Below are 19,961 nucleotides of genomic sequence, written 5' to 3' on the forward strand. Positions count from 1 at the left end.
CAATCTTTTCATTGCAACCATTAACTTATAACATTTTTGGTTGCATTAGTGGGAATTAAAAATGAAAACATTTTAATACAAGACAAACGAGACATACAAATTCCCTCAAAATGCATCGCTGCAACGTTTCCTATAGATGTATGACCATGCAGCCATTTGTAAGACTCGTGCACTTCAACTGTCCTCCACTATGTGTCATCGGCTTCCATTTGAACCTGCCATGCACAGAGGTTAGAGGTCACGCAGAAGAAACAAAAATTTGGAGAACATTGCTGCAAAGTACATCAAATACAGGGTCACAGATGTGCATAGTTATAACCTATTAGTTCTTCCATAACGGCTTTCAAGAAAATAAAAAGTATTTGCTAGACCAACAAAATGGGGGGGAAAATAAAAGACCAAGCTATGGAGACATAGTCCAGGTAGGAAAGAAAATCTTTACAAAGGATGCATTAACTCCTTGGAAGGCCGGAACAATAATAAGTAAGCAATTTGTTTAAGTTACAGAATATGGGCACAGTGGTTAGCACTGCTGTCTCACAGTGCCAGAGACCCGGGTTCAATTCCCGCCTCAGGCGACTGACTGTGTGGAGTTTGCACATTCTCCCAATGTCTGTGTGGGTTTCCTCCAGGTGCTCCGGTTTCCTCCCATAGTCCAAAAATGTGCAGGTTAGGCGAATTGGCCATGCTAAATTGCCCATAGTGTTAGGTGAAGGGGTGAAGGTAGGGACTACTCTTCAGAGGGTCAGTGTGGACTTGTTGGGCCAAAGGGCTGTTTCCACACTAAGTAATCTAATCTAAACCTCTGCTAAAATAGGTTGTCCAGCTACAGCAACTATTTGAAGAACCTTCAGTTTAAGAAGAAAAGTAAAACAAGATCTGTAGAATAAGTTTAATTCAATTGACTAAGCTGATCACATTTTAACCTTAATGTCAGAACGTTGTAGATTCAATTCCAAGGTTTCAGAATAGTCCAGGTGGCACTTCAACAGGAAACGGGGGCAGCCTGATTTGTTGGAAGTATCATCTTTTAAATTAGATCACTACAGCACCACCTTCAGGTACTGCAGTGTACCTGTGTGTACAAACTGCACTTGGTTCCTGAAACTCAGCAGTGATTACACTTTAAGAACAGCTCATTTGATAAGATTCGGAAGACCCTGATAACAAAAGGTGAGTTAAACAGCAATTGATTTACTTTTCTCAAAAGAAACAATACATCAGGGAAATTAATTTTCTCTAAGCAATTGCTTCTGAAGCAATAAATAATTAGGAGGCTCTGGTTTAATTTTCGTTATCATATAATATGTGATATTCTTCAAGCAAGGTCACAAATCCCAAATGCTGTAGTCAAACCAGAATGGAGATTAGGTTTAATTTGGCATGTAAATTGTTTTTTCCTATGGAAACCAAGGATCTGAATCTGACGATTGAATGGAGAAGTATACTTAAGCCAATTTCATTGAATTGTACTAATGGGTCCTTCAGAAACTTATCTAAATGGATTCTGCTGCGTAAAAGGAAACTATTTTCTGTACAAAAGGATTCATCAAATAGAAGAGGGGGTAGGGTTAAGGCATTAATATTTCAACTCATGGAATAGTATAATACTAAAAATGTAAACAATGCTGACAGTATGATGATGCAGTAAAGTGATGTGATGTTATCAGGACAACCTTATTATGTAAGAATCCTGGCCATAAAATACTCATGTCTTCACATAAATTTACCCTGTACTTCATTTGATGGTCTTCTCTCCTGAATACATCAAGAATCTTCGATTCAATTTTATGAATGGCAGACACCCTTATCCATGTCACACAAGTAGCCCCTATTTCTGTTATCACAACTGTGGGTATGAGAGGGGTAATCAATTGTGGAAGGGAGAGAAAGTGACTTTATTTTTATTCTCACCACTAATCCATAGATATGCAATTAATATAATAGCAGTCAGAAATGGTGACTAGAGTCATATTTTTCCTCCATAATCCTGAGCTCACTTATTACTGCTCAGCTAGACTCAGTGTACTTTGCACCAAACAGAATTCTGACCAGATATAGTTCTTTTTGTGGCTCAACTATTCACTAGAAAACCCAAATTCTGGCGATTCTGAAAACTGGGAAGAAAATTAAATTTCTAAAAATTCTTAAATGGTTGCTAAAAGATTTGGTAACTGTACTACTGGATAACTTGATTTGGAGGTGCCAGTGTTGAACTGGGGTGTACAAAGTTAAAAATCACACAACACCAGGTGATAGTCCAACAGGTTTAATTGGAAACACTAGCTTTCGGAGCGTCGCTCCTTCATCAGGTGGTTGTAGACTATAATCATTATACTCCACAACTATCTGATGATGGAGAAGCGCTCCGAAAGTTAGTGCTTCCAAATAAACCTGTTGGATTATAACCTGATGTTGTGTGATTTTTAAGTGGATAACATGGAAGATTTACCATTCCCAATACCAAAGCCAAACACCATCAAAATAAACATGCACTTCCTCACACAAAGTATAGTTATGGACAATACCACTAGCTGGTAGGGAGGTTGACAACAAAGAGTATAAATCACTGGCATCAAATGCGGATAAACTCATTTGATTGAATGAATTAATTACCAAATCAATTCAAGTTTGAAGGTAGCATCTGCATTAGCTATCAGTGCAAATATTCTCTCACATTCACCCGACACAATACATTCACTCCTAGTTCAAAAATCCCACGTACGTTAGAAAATGAAAATAGGGAAATACAATGACTTCAGATGTTGGAAACCAGATTCTGGATTCGAGTGGTGCTGGAAAGGCACAGCAGTTCAGGCAGCATTCGAAGAGCAGGAAAATCAACGTTTCGGGCAAAAGCCCTTCATCAAGCCCAAATCATCGATTTTCCTGCTCATCGGATGCTGCAGGAACTGCTGCGCTTTTCCAGTGACAATCTAATCCAGGAAAATAAAGATACCCTACACACCCACTTGAAAACCCCAATCACTTCCAAAATAATACTCACACTGTGACAGGAAAAACATTAGTTGCAGCTGTAATGGTCATGCATGTCGTGTAAACCATCTGCTCACACTGGCCATGGAGTACACATTCATCGGAATTCCAGGAAGTTGGCAAAGTAAATGTAATATTCATTTCTTCATGTGATTCATGCCCTATAAAATAGTATTTTTAAAATCACAGTCAATAAACATTTTAGGGTGCACTAAGTGCTCAAAACATGCCATTGGGGACATTACAATAAAAATCAAAAAAGTTATATCTTCCTGGAGAGATACGCAGTATTATAGCAAAATTGATTGTTAAAAATGGATCTGTTCACTTTATAGATTGTTATGTTAGTAATAAATATTAGTTCTGCACATCCAAAGTACAACATGCAATAAGTATGCCACAAGAAATAATCAGATCTGCTAATCACAAATTTGATTGAACAAACTATTCAGCAATAAATATTGCTTTATAATCCAATTCACAATGAGAATTTTCTCATTTTATATTCAGTCTGTAGCAAGAAGTAGTAACATTTAATTATTTAAAACATCACACAAAACATATTAGAAGTGCAACTGCACAAACAGAATGGTATCAAACAAAATACAACATAATCAAAAGCAAAGTATTAAAAATTTCCACCTCTAACACCTATTCTCAGTCAGCCTTTTGAAATTCATATTTGTGGTTTATTTAATTACCAGTGTCTTGGGAATTGAGAGTGTGGTGCTGGAAAAGCACAGCAGGTCAGGCAGCATCCAAGGAGCAAGAGAATCAACGTTTCAGGCATAAGTCCTTCATCAGAAATCATGAACGGTGAAATTCCTGATGAACGGCTTATGCCCGAAATGTTGATTCTCCTGCTCTTCGGATGCTGCCTGACCTGCTGTGCTTGTCCAGCACCACACAGTCACTCTGAGCTCCAGTATCTTCAGTCCTCACTTTCTGCTTGTGTTTTAAGAATGCAAGTCTGACATTTTTGACCAATGTACACTATAAAGATTTGTTTCGGATTAGCTTTAGAATTTGCACCAAGTATGTATACTGTAGAAAACATTCTTCTTCAGTAATACTTCAAAGAATCAGTACCAGGTTCTTGAAACATTACCAATTTGACAAACTTCCTATGATGAAGCAACTGTAACTGGAAATTTAAAACCATTACAAAAATTGTTTATTCACACCTAATATCACAGTGGGAGGCAGAGTAATAGACATTATGTTTCCTTGGAGTATGCAGGTGATTCATGATCCTTGTAACTTTTTTTTTGATCAGAATGAAACAGTGACTAAAAAGGACACAATTTGGATGCAGCCTGTTTTGGAATGTTGGTTTTGCAGCTGTGTCACTTACAGGAACAAGTGGTTGTACACACAGATGCTGAGAAGAACTTTCAACGAGATATAGATTAAGACATTTGCAGAACAGAAGGTGGACTATTCAGCCCATCATGTTCACACCAGTCAACAAAGACATCACCACACTCATCCATTTTAAACTCTTGGCCCATAGCATGGAGGCTGTGACAATGCAAATGAAGACCTAAATACTTCAAGTGTTACAAAAGTTTCTGAATTAACCACCCTTTAAAGCAGTTCCAGAATACCCAGCAGCCTCTGGGTGAAAAAACATTCTCTTTGCCTTCTACATCCTACCTTAAATCTATGCCCTCTGGTTAGTGACCCTTCTACTAATAATAAAAAAATGCTTTCCTATCCTTAAATGAAACAAAAGTGAGGATATTGTAAATCGGAAGCAAACAAGAAAAAAAAATTAGAGAAACTCAGGAGACACGGCTGGCTCACAGGACTCTAAACATGAATGTTATTCTTTCCACAGATGCCACCAGGTTTGCTGAGCTTCTCCAGCTTTTGTTTTCTTTACTACTCACTCTATCTGCAACCCTCAAAACCTTAAACATCTCGATTGGGTCCCTTCACAACTTTAACTGCTCCAATGAAAACAATCCCGGCCAATCTAATCTTTTCTCATAACTCAGACCCTCAGCCCAGGCAGCAACCTGAAATATTCTCTGCAACCATTCTAGTTCAATCACATCATGCTTACCAGAACTGTAAACAGTACTCCAATTGTGGTCGAAACAAACTTTATAGTTCCAACATGACCATCTTCCTCTTGTATTCTAAAGCTCAGCTAATAAAGACAAATATCCCACATTCCTAATTAACTATATTATCTACTGGTCTTGCTATCTTCAGTGATTTATTCACATGCACTAGGTTCCTCTCATCTTCAGTACCTTCAGGCACAGTGGCAAGCATTGCTGCCTCATAGCACTAGGGACTAGAGTTCAATTCCACCCTCAGGCGGCTGAAGTTTGCACATTCTACCCATAGGTGCTACTCTGGTTTCTCTCTCAGTCCAAAGATGAGCAGGTTAGGTGGATTGGCAATGGGAAATGTAGGGTTACAGAGATGGGATGGGGTGGGGAAGGATGCTCTTCGGAGGGTCGGTGTGGACTCAGTGGGCCAAATGGCCTGCTTCCACAGTGTAGAGATTTGAAGACTCCAAAATCCTACCATTTATTGTGTAATTCCTTGGTCTTGTTAGCCCTCCACACGTGCTTATCTCATATGCCTACCCTTATGATCTCATTTGATAGTAATTCCCATGATATCAGCCATCCTCACATCAAGAATTGATTCCTTAGTCTGTATCATGAAAATTGATGCTGTACCTATTCAGTTGCTCTGCCATTTCTTTGATCCCCACTATTACTTCAGCAGTCCAATGGCCACTCTTGCCTCACTCTTACCTGAGCTTCTAAAAAAAACTCCTACAATCTTCTATTAAGAGCGAACTTACTTTCAGATTTCATCTTCCCCCTCCCCCATACTACTTTTAAACTGTCTTTGCTTAAAAGACTCCCCAGTCCTCTGGCTTCCCACTGATCTTCACCTCATTGTATGTTTTTCCTTTTGCTTTTATGCTGTTCCTGACTTCCCTTGTCTGCAATGACTGTCTGGTCCTCCCCTTAATATGTTTCTTCTACCTTGGTTTGAATTTCTGCTGCATCTTCCAAATTATCTCCAGAAAACAACTGTTTATTTTCACTTGAATGGCAAAGGATGAGAGGTGACCTGATGGAAGTTTCCAAAATTATGAGACTCAGTCTTTTTGTCCCAGGATAGGAACGTCAATTACTTGGGACATAGCTTTTTTTATAAAAGGGCGTAAGTTTAAAGGAGATGCGAGAGGCAAGTTTTTTTTAAAATACAGAGGGTGATGATTGCTTGGAATGAACTGGTGGAGGCGGCAACATCTAAATATCTTGACAGATAAACGAACAAGCGGAATATAGAGATATGGAGCACAGAGGCAAAAGGTTTTAGTTTAGAAAGGCATCATATATGTTGGCACAGTATTGGTGGACACAAGGACCTGTTCATGTGCTGTACTGTTCTTTAAATTCTTAATTCCTGGCGTTGCTACTCCACCATCTTTTCTGTTAGGTTGCCCTTCCAATCAACATTGGCTAGCTCCTGCCTCATGTCTTTGTAGTTATCTTTACTCAACTGTAATACTGTTACATCGGATTCCAGCTTCTCCCCCTCAAATTGCAGAATGAAGTCTATCATATTGTTACTGCCTTCATTTTAAGCTCCCTAATCAAGACTGCCAGATGACATAGCAAATCCAGAAAGGCCACAAGCTGCTTCAGAAAATCTTGTGGATGTTCCATAAATTCCTTACCTTGGGATCTGCTACCAACTCAAATCTTCCCAGTACATCTATTATATGATAATCCCATGATCATCAACACTTTTCTCTTTCATGTCTTTCCTATCTTCTGATCTTTTTTCTGCCCCACATTCTGACTACTGCTAGAGGGTTTGCACCATCTCTCCAACATTCATCTGCTCTATCCTTCTATGCCTATATTCACTACTGCATGACACCAGGAGGAAATCTAGAGATTGCTACCTTATTCGATTTCCTATGTAACTCAATAAAGTCTACTTGCAACATCTCATTTTTTTCCTCCTATATCATTGGTCCCAATATCAACCACTACTTCCGATTGTACACCTGCTTCTTTCAGAATTCCCCTGCAGCCGTTCTGTGGCATTCTTGACCCCAACACCCAAGTGTTGACATACTATCCTAGAGTTATAACAACTGAAGTGTCTATCTATTCTACTCATTAACAAGCCCCTCCACACTTCTGCTTCCCAAGTAGCTAGATTATCCACAGTGCCATGGACTTGGCTGTGGCTGGTCTCCACGAAGGAACCAGCACTATCATAGTCTAAGACTGAAAAATGTTCGCAAGTGAATGGCACTTGGGATATTTCCTCACTGACTATCCTGCCCCCTTATTCTGTCTGGCAATCACCTATTTAGTCAGCCAGTTCTTAAGCTGTACTTACAATCTTTAATCACAAGCAACAAGAAGTTTATTTAAATAATATAGGAGGAAACATAGTTAAAAAAGCAACTATTTGCCTAAAAACCTGGAAGTAAAATGGTAAAATATTTGCATAGATTATAAAGTAATTTTTTTGTGGAAATTAAATTCATTGAAATTAAGTCAGTTAATACAATAAGAACACACAAAACCTGGAATCATCCGACAACTGAATTAATGGGATAAAGAAAGCTGTGCAAAATTACAAATGAACTTAAACAAATTAAGTTTTAAAATCCATTTGATTCCAAATTTTTAAAAACATTACAACATTGAACTGTGGAAGAGAAGGAAAAAAGGCAAGCCAATAACTTAAGATTAGAGAAATAAAGTTACAGCACTACAGTTCATCAGGACAGAATACATTGCAGTTTCTTTACCTGTCAGCCCGATCTGATGTCCAAATATAGTTGCACTAAGGTGTGTAATATTGCGAGAGTATCCACCAAAAGGTTTTAGAGGATCCAATGTGAGTGTTATAGAAACAGAAATATTTATTGGTCCAGGATCTTCCAGAACTGATGGGGATTGTGTGGAAGATCGCATTTGGCCACTTGTTACTGTGCTCTCTGGGGTGGTTGTTTCATTAATGAGGTGCTTTAAAGTTTCATTCTCAGATATACACAAGTCCAGATCATTAAATCTCAACAGGAAAGTGTTCCAGTCCTATCAGGAGACAAAAAAAGTGTTTATTTTAAAATCATAATTTTAGCGCTTCAGCTTTTAAAATATATTGCAATAGCAATCACAATCCACTTAGTAACAATGATTTTGATTGATGCTGTCACCATTAACCACTACCAGAATTACTTTCATAATAACAGACATATTCAAACAGCACCTTGGATTTTTGAAAAAATATCCTTAAGTGGTGGTGAGCTTCTTGAACTGCTGCAGTCTAAGAGACGCAGACATGCCAACAATGCTATTAGGGAGTTCCAGGATTTTGTTGTGTGCCTTGGAGAAAAACTTGCAAGTTGTTGTCCTTCTTCTTCCAGGTGGCCAAAGTCTTGGGTTTAGTAGATATTGCCAAAGGAGCCTTGATGAGCTGCTGCGTCAATGGTGGAGGAAGTGAGTTTTGAAAATAGTCAATGGTTTGCCAATCGCTTTGTACTGGATGGTGTCAAATATCTTGACTGTTGTTGAAATTGCACCCACCCAGTAAGGCAGAGTGTTATATCACACTCCTGACTACATGATATAGAGGCTTCATGAAACTAGGTGGTGAACTACTTACTGCAAACTTCCCAGCCTCTGACCTGCTCTGTAGCACCACAGTATGAATATGGCTTACCCAGTTCATTTTCTGGTTATTGGTAACTTCTAGGATTTTGATAATGGGGGATTTAGTGATGCTGAGAGAATTGAAAGTCATGGAGAAATTATTAGATTGCCTCCTGTTGGAGATAGTTGTTGCCAGGTACTTAAGTAGCACAATGTTAGTGGGTGGCACGGTAGTTAGCACTGCTGCCTCACAGTGCCAGAGACCCAGGTTCAATTCCCACCTCAAGCGACTGGATTTTGCACATTCGCCCTGTGTCTGCTTGGGATTCCTCCAGGTACTCCAGTTTCCTCCCACAGTCCAAAAATTTGGCCATGCCAAATTGCCCGTAGTATTAGGTGTAGGGGAATAGGTCTGGGTGGGTTGCGCTTCGGCGGGTCGGTGTGGACTTGTTGGGCCGAAAAGCCTGTTTCCACACTGTAAGTAATCTACTCTAATCTAATGTTACTTACTACGCATCAGCCCGAGTTTGAATGTTGTCTAGAGCCAGGAACATGTGGATTATAGAAAGATTTTCATAGTCATTTCACTGATTCGAAGGATGAGTAAAAGTTTGGTCAAGGTGGTGCATTCTGGGAACTGGAATGAGGAAAGGCAGAGAAGTTTGAAGAGGTAATACCAGAGCATAAGGCCATAAATGTCTGAAAACAGTGTTAATGCGAGTGGGTGAAACACAAGCGAGAGAATTGGAGAATGCTACAGACATAGGGAGGCAATGTCCATAAAGGAATTCAAAGAGAACAAGAAAATTTATAAATTTAAACTGTTAGGAAAACTGAATTCTAGCGTGTGAAACAGGATACAAACACTGATTAAATGAGCTAAAACATGCAGAGATTAGAAGTTAAGTGAAATGTTAGCAAATTTCAAGTCTACAAATAAAATTATGGAAGGAGGTTTCTCTGTAAGAGCTTCAGCAGAGGTGCAGACACACATGGGATCTTTTTATGGGCAAAACGACACTTTTTTAAGAAAAAGCATATAGAATATCAGAAGACTTCACAAGTTGCAAATGGATTTTTTTAAAAATCCAAGGTCAACCTTTATCTTAATTGATCAGTTGAAATTAAGAACTGCCAAGAGGGAGAGAATAAAGGAGACTGGCTACTAACCAAAGGTCTATTAAATGTGTGAACAAACTCTTCAGAAATGTCAGGCAACACACATGAAAAGTAAGAATCAAAATGCAGACAACAATATGTAATGACTTGTTGATGCTTCCTCTTCCCAAGACTTCTCATATCCATGTTGTTAAAATAAAGTCTACTCTTGAAGTTTTATTTTTCATTAAACTTGGCACACTATCAAAAACAGAACACTTCAGTCAACACGAGATCATCCTTATCCTTTGAGGTACATACACAGTAGGCTTCCTGTCACATGCTGCAAAACCCTCTGAAGCACTCACTGCCAGAGCAGCTTCAGTTTTGATTTCTAAAGGTTTACATTTAATACTTACTTTTGAATAACTGCCATTTGTTTTATCAATATTATGTGTATTTTGAATTGTGTGAAAATTATGCTGACCTCAATATATTTGACAAAGTACTATTGGACAATACTTACAATAAAATCATTTCTCACCAAAACTAGCACAAGACTTAATCAAAATCCAACCAAGGTATCAACTATCCTCTCAAGTGGTTGTAAAAGATGAAATACAGGGTATTCTCATTGTACTACAGGAAAGACCATCACAACAGATCTTCATTTGTTGGAACTCCTTGCTATGTGCAAATTCAAAGGCCCATTTCTCTTGAAGTGTGGCTAAACTTCAAAATTTATCCCCTCATTGCGAAGTACTTAGGGATGGAATGAAGCTGTGAAATGTGCCATAATGAGAAGTTCTATTTAAAATGTTTTTCTCACTTCTGTGACTATTCTTTTGTAAACCTGACAGCAGATGCATTCAATTTAATGCACAAACAAATGAAGTGTTCAAAAACATCACTGTGCTGCCAATTATGAGGTGGCATGGTGGCTCAATGGTTAGCACTTCTGTCTTACAGGATCAGGGACCCGTATTCAATTCTGGCCTTGAGCAGCTGTCTGTTTGGAGTTTCAAGTTCTCCCCGTTCAGCCGTGTGTTCCAGTTTCCACCCACAGTCCAAAAATGTGTACATTAGGTGGATTGTTCATAGTGTCTAGAGATGTGCAGGCTAAGTCAATTAGCATGGTAAATGTGGGGTTATGGAGACAGAATAGGGGATTGGGCCTGGGTGCGATGCTGTTGCAAGGGGTGGTGCAGAGTCAAGGGGACAAATAGCCTCTTTCCGTTCTGTAGGGATTCTATCATTCTATTATGCCATTTAGCTAGTAATACTACTAATTAATAATAATTAGTTAACTAATACACTTAGGTTTGTGCTTTTACCTGACAAAAGAGATTTTCATCAATTCTAATACAGATTAACACAGGTTGAGGAAGTAAATGACAATAACTGGAAGGTTTCTAGAACATGGCATTTTGAGAAGGAAAATTGCTGTTTATATTTTAAAATATAGTGATCATTCCTCTTGTAGTGCACAAAAGAGAAGGCAGAAATACTTTGCAAACTAAATGCCATTACAGCTGTTTTTGTTGACTTAAAGCAACATTTGCAAGCATAGTTGTTTTTACCTCCAAGTAACTAAACACATCTTATCCACAGATTTCAGAACAGAAGTGACACTATAGTACATTTACAGTTGGAATCTATGTAAACAGTATCTATGTTCTGGTAAAAACCGAGAGCTTTAATCATGACAAACATTTTTTAAAAGCACTACTTCATACAGTTTAAAAAAAAGGAAAGAAACAATACCTCAGTCATTTCTGGAGACTTTATTTCCTTTATTTTGAAAAAGTAACCCAATGTCAGGAAAGCGATGGCCATTGCACTGACACTAATCATAAACACCACAAGTGGAGGACGGTTGCTTATGTATACCTTCAAGTTCTCAAGTGGATGGATAGTAAGCATGGTTCCCATCAAGTAAACCTGCAAAACAAATCACTTTTTAAAATTGTATACAACAATGGATTTTATTATCTGCCAACAGACAAGGTTTCCTACAATTGACCTGCTACTTTGCAATTAGGAATGAAAAACCCAATGCTATTAAATATTTTTTGTTGTTTGATTCACATCAAACACACAGCTATCACTCTAAACCAAAACATCAAACTCAAAGCTCCAAGAGATTTAAAATTTATGTTATTTGCAGTTTACAGTCCAATTTACTATCACTGTCACAATTCATTCAAAAATTCAGAATACAAAAATATTCTCGCTAATACATATACAATGATCAACAAAGCAAAATTCTTGCCCAAAGTTGCAATGATTGCATATAGCAAATCACAAAGCTAAAAGTCTAGCCTCAAACATTAAGAACATTTCCAGAAAATAAAGCATCCAGCAGCTGTTTTGATTTGCCAAATCAGTCTTTGCCCACTTCCAACCTGACAAACTCTCTGTTCAGTAGGGTTAAATAGACTTAAACATATGAACTACATTCAGAGGATTTAAAGCAGTTACGATGAAAAGTTAGTACCCAGTAGTCATAAACTAATTTTTCAGATTCTGCTTCAACTAATTATTTCTCACAAAGTTTTTCTTTATCCTGACTATTTAGGTTGATTACAAAATCATGAAGCTCAGAATCAATGTCTATTCATGCTCGCACAGCTTCAATCTGCTTTTACAGTATTGAACAAAGAACTGAAATTCAGAGGTATGCACAAAAAATGGTTGAATTCACCCCTGGTCTTGAGCCAGCATGTGGCCTCTATTTAGTATTCTTTCCTAAAAAGGTAAAAAAAAATCAATAACTCAAAACAAATCTGGATTTAGATGCAAAGCCAAGTCATGCACCTGCAGTGTTAACACCAAGACATTAGAAAATGTCAGTAAAATGTTTTGCATATAGTATATGTCATGGAAATGTTTACTTTGCTTCCTGTGTTTCAGTCATGACTATCATTAGCATTAGCAGTCATATCCATTTTTCACTGGAAAAACCGAAGCCATTGCTTCCAGTTCAGATTTCAAAACACCATTCCCCAGTTAGACTCGGTCCATCTAAGTTTTTGAAATTAAACAAGTCTGATCTTCTGGCTTATTTTACCCAAACTGAGTGAACACTTAACTTTGCCTTCATCAAGATAGTTCACATCCACTTTGCTGACAGAATTTGCCTCAGATTATGCGCTGCCGAAATCTTTGCTCTTGCATCTGGTACCTGCACACACAACTATGCCAACATGTTTTCTAACTGTTTCTCCACAGTAAATTTTCTGCACATGAGGTAATCCCAAAATCCTTCCCAAGTTTTAACATAAAGTCCAGTTCAACAATTGCTCCTCTGCAAATGAGCATTGTCTTTATAATTTTCTCATTTCTCAGGAAAATAAAACACTTGCATTCAGGTGCCTCCCTTCCATTTTTTCTCAAAATTGTCAATTTATCCATTAATTGTATAATTAAAGTATTTGTTCCATGAAAGGACAGAATTACATTTCACTGTTGTCATGTAAAGACCTTACTAATATGTAATTCATAAAGTCACACACAAAGTGCAAGGACAATGAGAGGAAAGAGGTTTACAATCAGATTGCGAATATGTATAAAATCTTAAAAGAACTTGGGACTGTGCGTTTCTTTCTCATAATAAGGATGTCAGTATTGCGATTTCCAGTGACCACAAGCCCTCATTATAAAAGTTTCACTTCAATTTGTTGCTCAATAACTGGATTTTAGAATTGAACACAAAAGTGATTATCCCAAGCCTGAAAGATTATATATCTTTCAGTTGCATGAATTTACTTCTTTATGATGAGTCACCATAATGTTATATACACACTTTCTAATGATCTCAACTGAAGTTACTACTAGACAAGTCAGATCGCAGAACAAAATCTGGCTTGACAGGCCAAATTATGTTTTTCTTCAAATTTCACTGAAAGCACACAAGGCTATAGATTTAGATTTGCCAATTAAATAGAAGCTCGTTACTCAAAAGTAAAATAAACTAAACCAAGCTAAATATGGCAGGTTGAAAGATTTCAAAACACATGGCAAAATGAAGTCTCACCTACATCAGTGTTTTGACTGGAATCACACAGTCCCTACGGTGTGGAAGCAGGTCATTCGAGCCACCGAGTCCACACCAATGCTCTGAAGAGCATCCCACCAACGCCTCCACTCTATCCCGACAGTTCACATGACCAATCCACCTAACATGCACATCTTTGGACTGTGGGAGGAAACCTGAGCAACCGGAGGAAACGCAGATACAGTAAGAATGTAAAAACTTCATACAGAGAGTCGCCTGAGGGTGAATTCGAACCCAGGTTCCTGGTGCTGTGAGGCAGCAGTGCTAACCACTGAGCCACAGGGACACCCCTTCACATGTAATCAAAACCCAGAAAATTTTCCTTCCCACTGCTTCTTCTCAATTCCGGTCCTAACAGTTGTGGAATTTTTTCTTTGAAAACTCACAACTGAGAGCTTAAGACTTTCTCATATTGAATAACTAATACAGATTTCTATACAAACATTTCTAGTCTGGAAAGTTAACAAACTATATTTTTAAGAAAAACATAATTTGGCCTGTCAAGCCAGATTTTGTTCTGCGATCTGACTTGTCTAGTAGTAACTTCAGTTGAGATCATTAGAAAGTGTGTATATAACATTATGGTGACTCATCATAATGAAGTAAATGAAGTAAACTTATCACCTTAACTGCTCTGAACCTCTTTTCTCGCAGAAGCTGCATTTTCAGTCAGGCCTCCTTCAAACCGAACCAAAAGCTAATGTAAAACAAATCTGCTTTAATGAGTGCCACAACAGCCAATGGCTTAACATTTCTCTCAGCTGTTATAAACCTCAAATATATAATTAACATTGCACAGGTCCTTGCAGTCACCTGGTTTCTCTCTGATACATACTGGTTTTAAAGTCACGGTTCTGATAAGACTGACCCAATTAAATTTTAAATCCCTTCCTTCACAAAAATCAGACCCATACCCATATAAGTTTGAAAACCAAACTCTTAAAAGAAATGAAGTCATTTAATGTAGTTCTGATAATAGCCCTAGTGTTCATCAGCTACAAATATAAACAATCACGTCTGCAGAACCACTGTGAAATGCAAACATGGATTGCTCACTCATGTAGGTGACTGCAATGAAAAGAAAATATTTACTAAAACCAATGATGTATCCAATTTGTACTCTAATACCTTAAACACAATACAAGGGACTTGAAAAAAAAACTCATCTGAACAACTTCCAAAATGCAGTGAAATGTTACACAACAACACGTGCTGTGTGGCATGAGTACTCCCAAAGGGCTGTTAGGTACAGATTTCCATGATTTTGACACTGTCGCAATAAAGGAATGCAATCTACTTCTACGTCAGGATGGCATGTGACAAGGCAGGGAACTTGAAAGTGTTCACATGGAACTGCTGTCCTTATCCTCCAAGGCTGTAAATGTCCAAGTTGGTAAACCCCAAAATGAAGTTACTAAAAGTGCATCTTACAAAAACTACACACTCCACCCAGTGCATCCATGGTGGAGGAAGTGAATGAGCAAAATGAGTTTTACTAAAATTAAATTGAATGATTAAATCCAAGAATGAGAAGTGAGCTGCCTCTTCTTCCAACCCTCCCATTTTTTCAAAACCAAAGGGGTAGCCATGGGCACCTGCATGGGCCCAAGCTGTCCCTGCCTTTGTTGGGTACGTGGAACAGTCCAGAGCTACACCGGCACGATTCCCCACCTTTTCATCTGCTACAATGACGACTGTATCAGCACTACCTCATACTCCCACGAGGTTGAACAGTTCATCTACTTCACTAACACCTTTCACCCCGACCTCAAATTCACCTGGACCATCTCGGACACCTTCCTCCAGGGAAGCACTGAAGTTCATGACCTGCTTTCTATTTATGCATTTAGGTTTCCTTGGGTTGATGATGTCATTTCCTGTAGTGACAATTCCCTCCACAACTCCCTCGTCAGATCCACGCTCCCCACCAGCCCTCACCCCACTCCTTGCAGCTTCCCCTGCAACCGCAGGAGTGCAAAACCTGTGCCCACACCTCCCCACTCACCTCCATCCAAGGCTCCAAAGGATCCTTCCACAGCCGACAGAAATTTACTTGTACCTCCACAAATGTCATCTACTGTAACCATTGCACCCAATGTGGTCTCCTCTACATCAGGGAGACAGGATACCTTCTTGCGGATCGCTTCAGAAAACATCTCTAGGCTACCTGCACCAACCAACCCTACCACCCAGTGACTGAACACTTCAACTCCCCCTCCCACTCCACCAAGGACATGCAGGTCCTTGGCCGCCTCCTTCACCAAACCCTAACAACCCAATGCCTGGAGGAAGAACGCCTCATCTTCCATCTTGGGACCCTGCAACCACACGAGATCAATGTGAACTTCACCAGTTTCCTAATTTCCCCTCCCCCCACCTTAGCCTAGTCCCAAGCCTCCAACTTGGCACTACTCTCTTGACCTGTCCATTATCTTTCCAATCTATCCGCTCCACTCTCTTCTCCAGTACCTTCACCTACTTATTATATTCTCAGCTACCTTCTCCCCCGCCCCCCACCCCCACCCCACCCCCTTCCCATTTATCTCTCAGTCCCCCCGCACATAAGCCCTTCATCAGGAATGAAGCCTATGCCCAAAACATCGATTCTCCTGCTCCTTGAATGCTGCCTGACCTGCTGTGCTTTTCCAATACCACACTCTCAACTCATCTTGAATGGTGCTGAAAATGTGTTGCTGGAAAAGCGCAGCAGGTCAGGCAGCATCCAAGGAGCAGGAGAATTGACGGTTCGGGCATGAGCCCTTCTTCAGGAATGAGGAAAGTGTGCCAAACAGGCTAAGATAAAAGGTAGGGAGGGGGGACTTGGGAGAGGGGCGTTGGAAATGTGATAGGTGGAAGGAGGTTAAGGTGAGGGTGATAGGCCAGAGAGGGGGTGGGGGCAGAGAGGTCAGGATCAGGATTGAGGAAAGTGTGCCAAGCAGGCTAAGATAAAAAGGTAGGGAGGAGGGACTTGGGGGAGGGGCATTGGAAATAAGATAGGTGGAAGGAGGTTAAGGTGAGAGTGATAAGATAAGGGTGATAGGCCGGAGTGGGGATGTGGGCGGAGAGGTCAGGAGCCCAGAAGGGGTCATGCCCGAAACGTCGATTCTCCTGCTCCATGGATGCTGCCTGACCTGCTGCGCTTTTCCAGCAACACATTTTCAGCTCTGATCTCCAGCATCTGCAGTCCTCACTTCATCCTGAATGGTGTCAAACTTCAAGTGCAGTTTTAACAACACTCGTTCAGCAAACTGGAATGTATCCCATCACACTCCTATCTGTTGCCTTGTAGATGGTTGGAAAGTTTGTGTGAAACAGGAAGCAAGTCACTTACCACAAAGCATCCAGCCCCTTGCCTGCTCTTGGAGCCACAGTATTTGTGGCTATTCCAGTTAAATTTTAGTTAATAGTGACTGCCCAGGATGTTGATGATAAGTGATTGGCTGAGTGTAATGCTAGTGACTGTTAAATAGAGTTGCCAGGTTTGACCTGTGTGGCATAAACTGTATTTACCAGTTTATGCCATCTGTGTCAAGCCTGGCAACAGCCTTATTTATCACATGAAGCCTGAATGCTATCCATGTCTTGTTGCAAGCAGTTAAGGACCTTTGCACTATAAGGCAAGTGCCCAGTTGGTTATAATAAAAAACACATGAAAATGCTATCATTCAGGCTATTGTCTCTGTGCTGGCTGCTTGCTAGTGTTAGTCCAATACTAACCTAAGTGCCCTGCTCCCGAGTTGAAAATATTTATCCGATGCCCCTGCAAAGGATGGAAGTACTTTTGACTCAACTATTCTGTGCAGCAAAACTACAACAAGGAGTTTTATTGTCCCAACTGCAGACTTCACTCTCACAAATTTTAAAATGTAGGAACTCTCATTACGAACATCCTAACTGGATGAAAGAGTTTGATTCACCCAATTACAATTTTTCATTACTCCCAGTATCACTCATTTAGACAATAGGTGCAGGAGTAGGCCATTCTGCCCTTCGAGCCTCACCACCATTCATTATGATCTTGACTGATCATCCTCAATCAGTATCCTGTTCCTGCCTTATCTCCAGAACCCTTGATTCCGCGATCTTTGAGAACTCTATCCAACTCTTTCTTAAACGAATCCAGAGACTGGGCCTCCACTACCTTCTGGGGCAGAGCATTCCACACACCCACCACTCTCTGGGTGAAGAAGTTTCTCCTCATCTCTGTCCTAAATGGCCTACCCCTTGTTTTTAAGCTGTGTCCTCTGGTTCGGTACTCGCCCATCAGCGGAAACTTGTTTCCTGCCTCCAGAGTGTCCAATCCTTTAATAATCTTATATGTCTCAATCAGATCCCCCCTCAGTCTTCTAAACTCAAGGGTATACAAGCCCAGTCGCTCCAATCTTTCAACATAAGATAGTCCCACCATTCCAGGAATTGACCTCGTGAACCTAGGCTGCACTCCCTCAATAGCCAGAATGTCTTTCCTCAAATTTGGAGACCAGAACTACACACAATTTTCCAGGTGCGGTCTCACCAGGGCCTCACCAGCTGCAGAAGAACCTCTTTGCGTCTATACTCAATCCCTCTTGTTATGAAGGCCAGCACGCTATTAGCTTTCTTCACTACCTGCTGTACCTGCATGCTTGTCTTCATTGACTGGTGTACAAGAATACCCAGATCTGCTTGTACTGCCCCTTTACCTAACTTGACTCCATTTAGGTAGTAATCTCCCTTCCTGTTCTTGCCAAAGTGGATAACCATACATTTATCCACATTAAACTGCATCTGCCATGCGTCTGTCCACTCACCTAACCTGTCCAGGTCACCCTGTAATCTCCGTACATCCTCCTCACATTTCACCCTGCCACCCAGCTTTGTATCATCAGCAAATTTGCTAATGTTACAATTAATACCATCTTCTATATCATTAATATATATTATACAAAGCTGCTGTCCCAGCACTGATCCCTGTGGTACCCCACTGGTCACCGCCTGCCATTCCGAAAGGGAGCCATTTATCACTACTCTTTGTTTCCTGTCAGCCAACCAATTTTCAATCCAAGTCAGTACTTTGCCCCAAATACCATGCACCCTAAATTTTGCTCACTACATTTATGACTACATTTTTCTATCCTTGGCATCAACTTGGCCGATTTACACTGTATTAACTTTATGCAGGGAATTTTAATACTTGGTTGAAAACAGATGAGAAAGTAAAACTCTAAAGGTTCTCAAACCGGAATCCAACCCACCTAGTTAGTTTTAAATGGCTATCTTAATATATCACCTGCAATATCACAAGTCCTTGTATTAATCTTTTGAGAAACATCTTCTTGAAGATCTTTTAGAAATCCAGGTATACTACATTTATTGGCTCCCTTTATCTACCTTACTAATTGCATTCTGAAATAGCTCCAATAAATTTGTTAAATAGGATTTTCCTACTGTTAAGCCACAATGACATCTCCTAATCACACTACCCTGTACTAAGTGCATTGCTAAGACTTCTTTGATTGTAGATTCCAGTATAACATCAATTTGTGGAAATACTAACTGGTCTGCAGTTTCCATTTTTTCCAAATGCAGCATCAATATTTGTCAACTTATAATTTGATAGGAATATTCCAGAATCTTAAGGAACTTTTAAAAACAAAGCTTGCAGACCAGCTATCTGTGCAACTCTCTTTTAGAGCACTAAGGCATAGGCCATCTGGTGCGGTGAATATCAGATTTTAGTCCCTTAAGTTTCATCAATACTATTTTTCTATTGATATTAGCTTCCTCACTCTTTTAGGTTATGCCCATTTTTGGGATGAATCTTTTATCTTATGATTCAAAGAAATGCACAAAATGTCTGTTCATTGCCTTTGCCCTTTCCTAGTTTCCCACAATAATTCCTCCTATTACGGGGCCAACATTAATTTTACCTAATCTCTTCCATTTTATTTAATTGTAAAAGCTCTCACAATATTGCTTTAGAATCCTGCTAAGTCACTCATATTCTTCTTTTTCCCTTCTCAACAATTTGGTAGCCTTTCGCTGGTTTCTAATATACTTCAAATTCCTCAATCTTGACACTTTTTCTTTAAAACAATATTATAAGCTTCTTCTTTTGACCTGATACCATGATTAATTTCCTGGCTGAGCTGCAGATGGGTCATTCCTGCCGAATT

The 19,961-nt window shown here is 39.6% G+C and overlaps 1 protein-coding gene across 3 annotated transcripts in view; it reads right to left on the reverse strand.

Moving 5' to 3' along the window:
• Positions 1–19,961, reverse strand: part of tmem248 (transmembrane protein 248) — a 42,459-nt gene that overhangs the window by 13,174 nt on the left and 9,324 nt on the right. For 2 of the 3 annotated variants that reach the window (XM_072589611.1, XM_072589614.1), the window contains exons 2-4: positions 11,514–11,690; positions 7,808–8,093; positions 3,008–3,158 (exon numbers count right to left, since the gene is read on the reverse strand). In XM_072589611.1, the coding sequence (XP_072445712.1) occupies positions 3,008–3,158; positions 7,808–8,093; positions 11,514–11,690 (614 nt within the window). Of the gene's footprint in view, positions 1–3,007; positions 3,159–7,807; positions 8,094–11,513; positions 11,691–13,785; positions 13,910–19,961 lie in introns of those variants that run through there. The other variant, XM_072589612.1, reaches the window with a different exon arrangement.

This window comes from Chiloscyllium punctatum, chromosome 19 (assembly GCF_047496795.1).
Source record: "Chiloscyllium punctatum isolate Juve2018m chromosome 19, sChiPun1.3, whole genome shotgun sequence".
In the NCBI taxonomy this organism is placed as follows: Eukaryota; Metazoa; Chordata; class Chondrichthyes; order Orectolobiformes; family Hemiscylliidae; genus Chiloscyllium; species Chiloscyllium punctatum.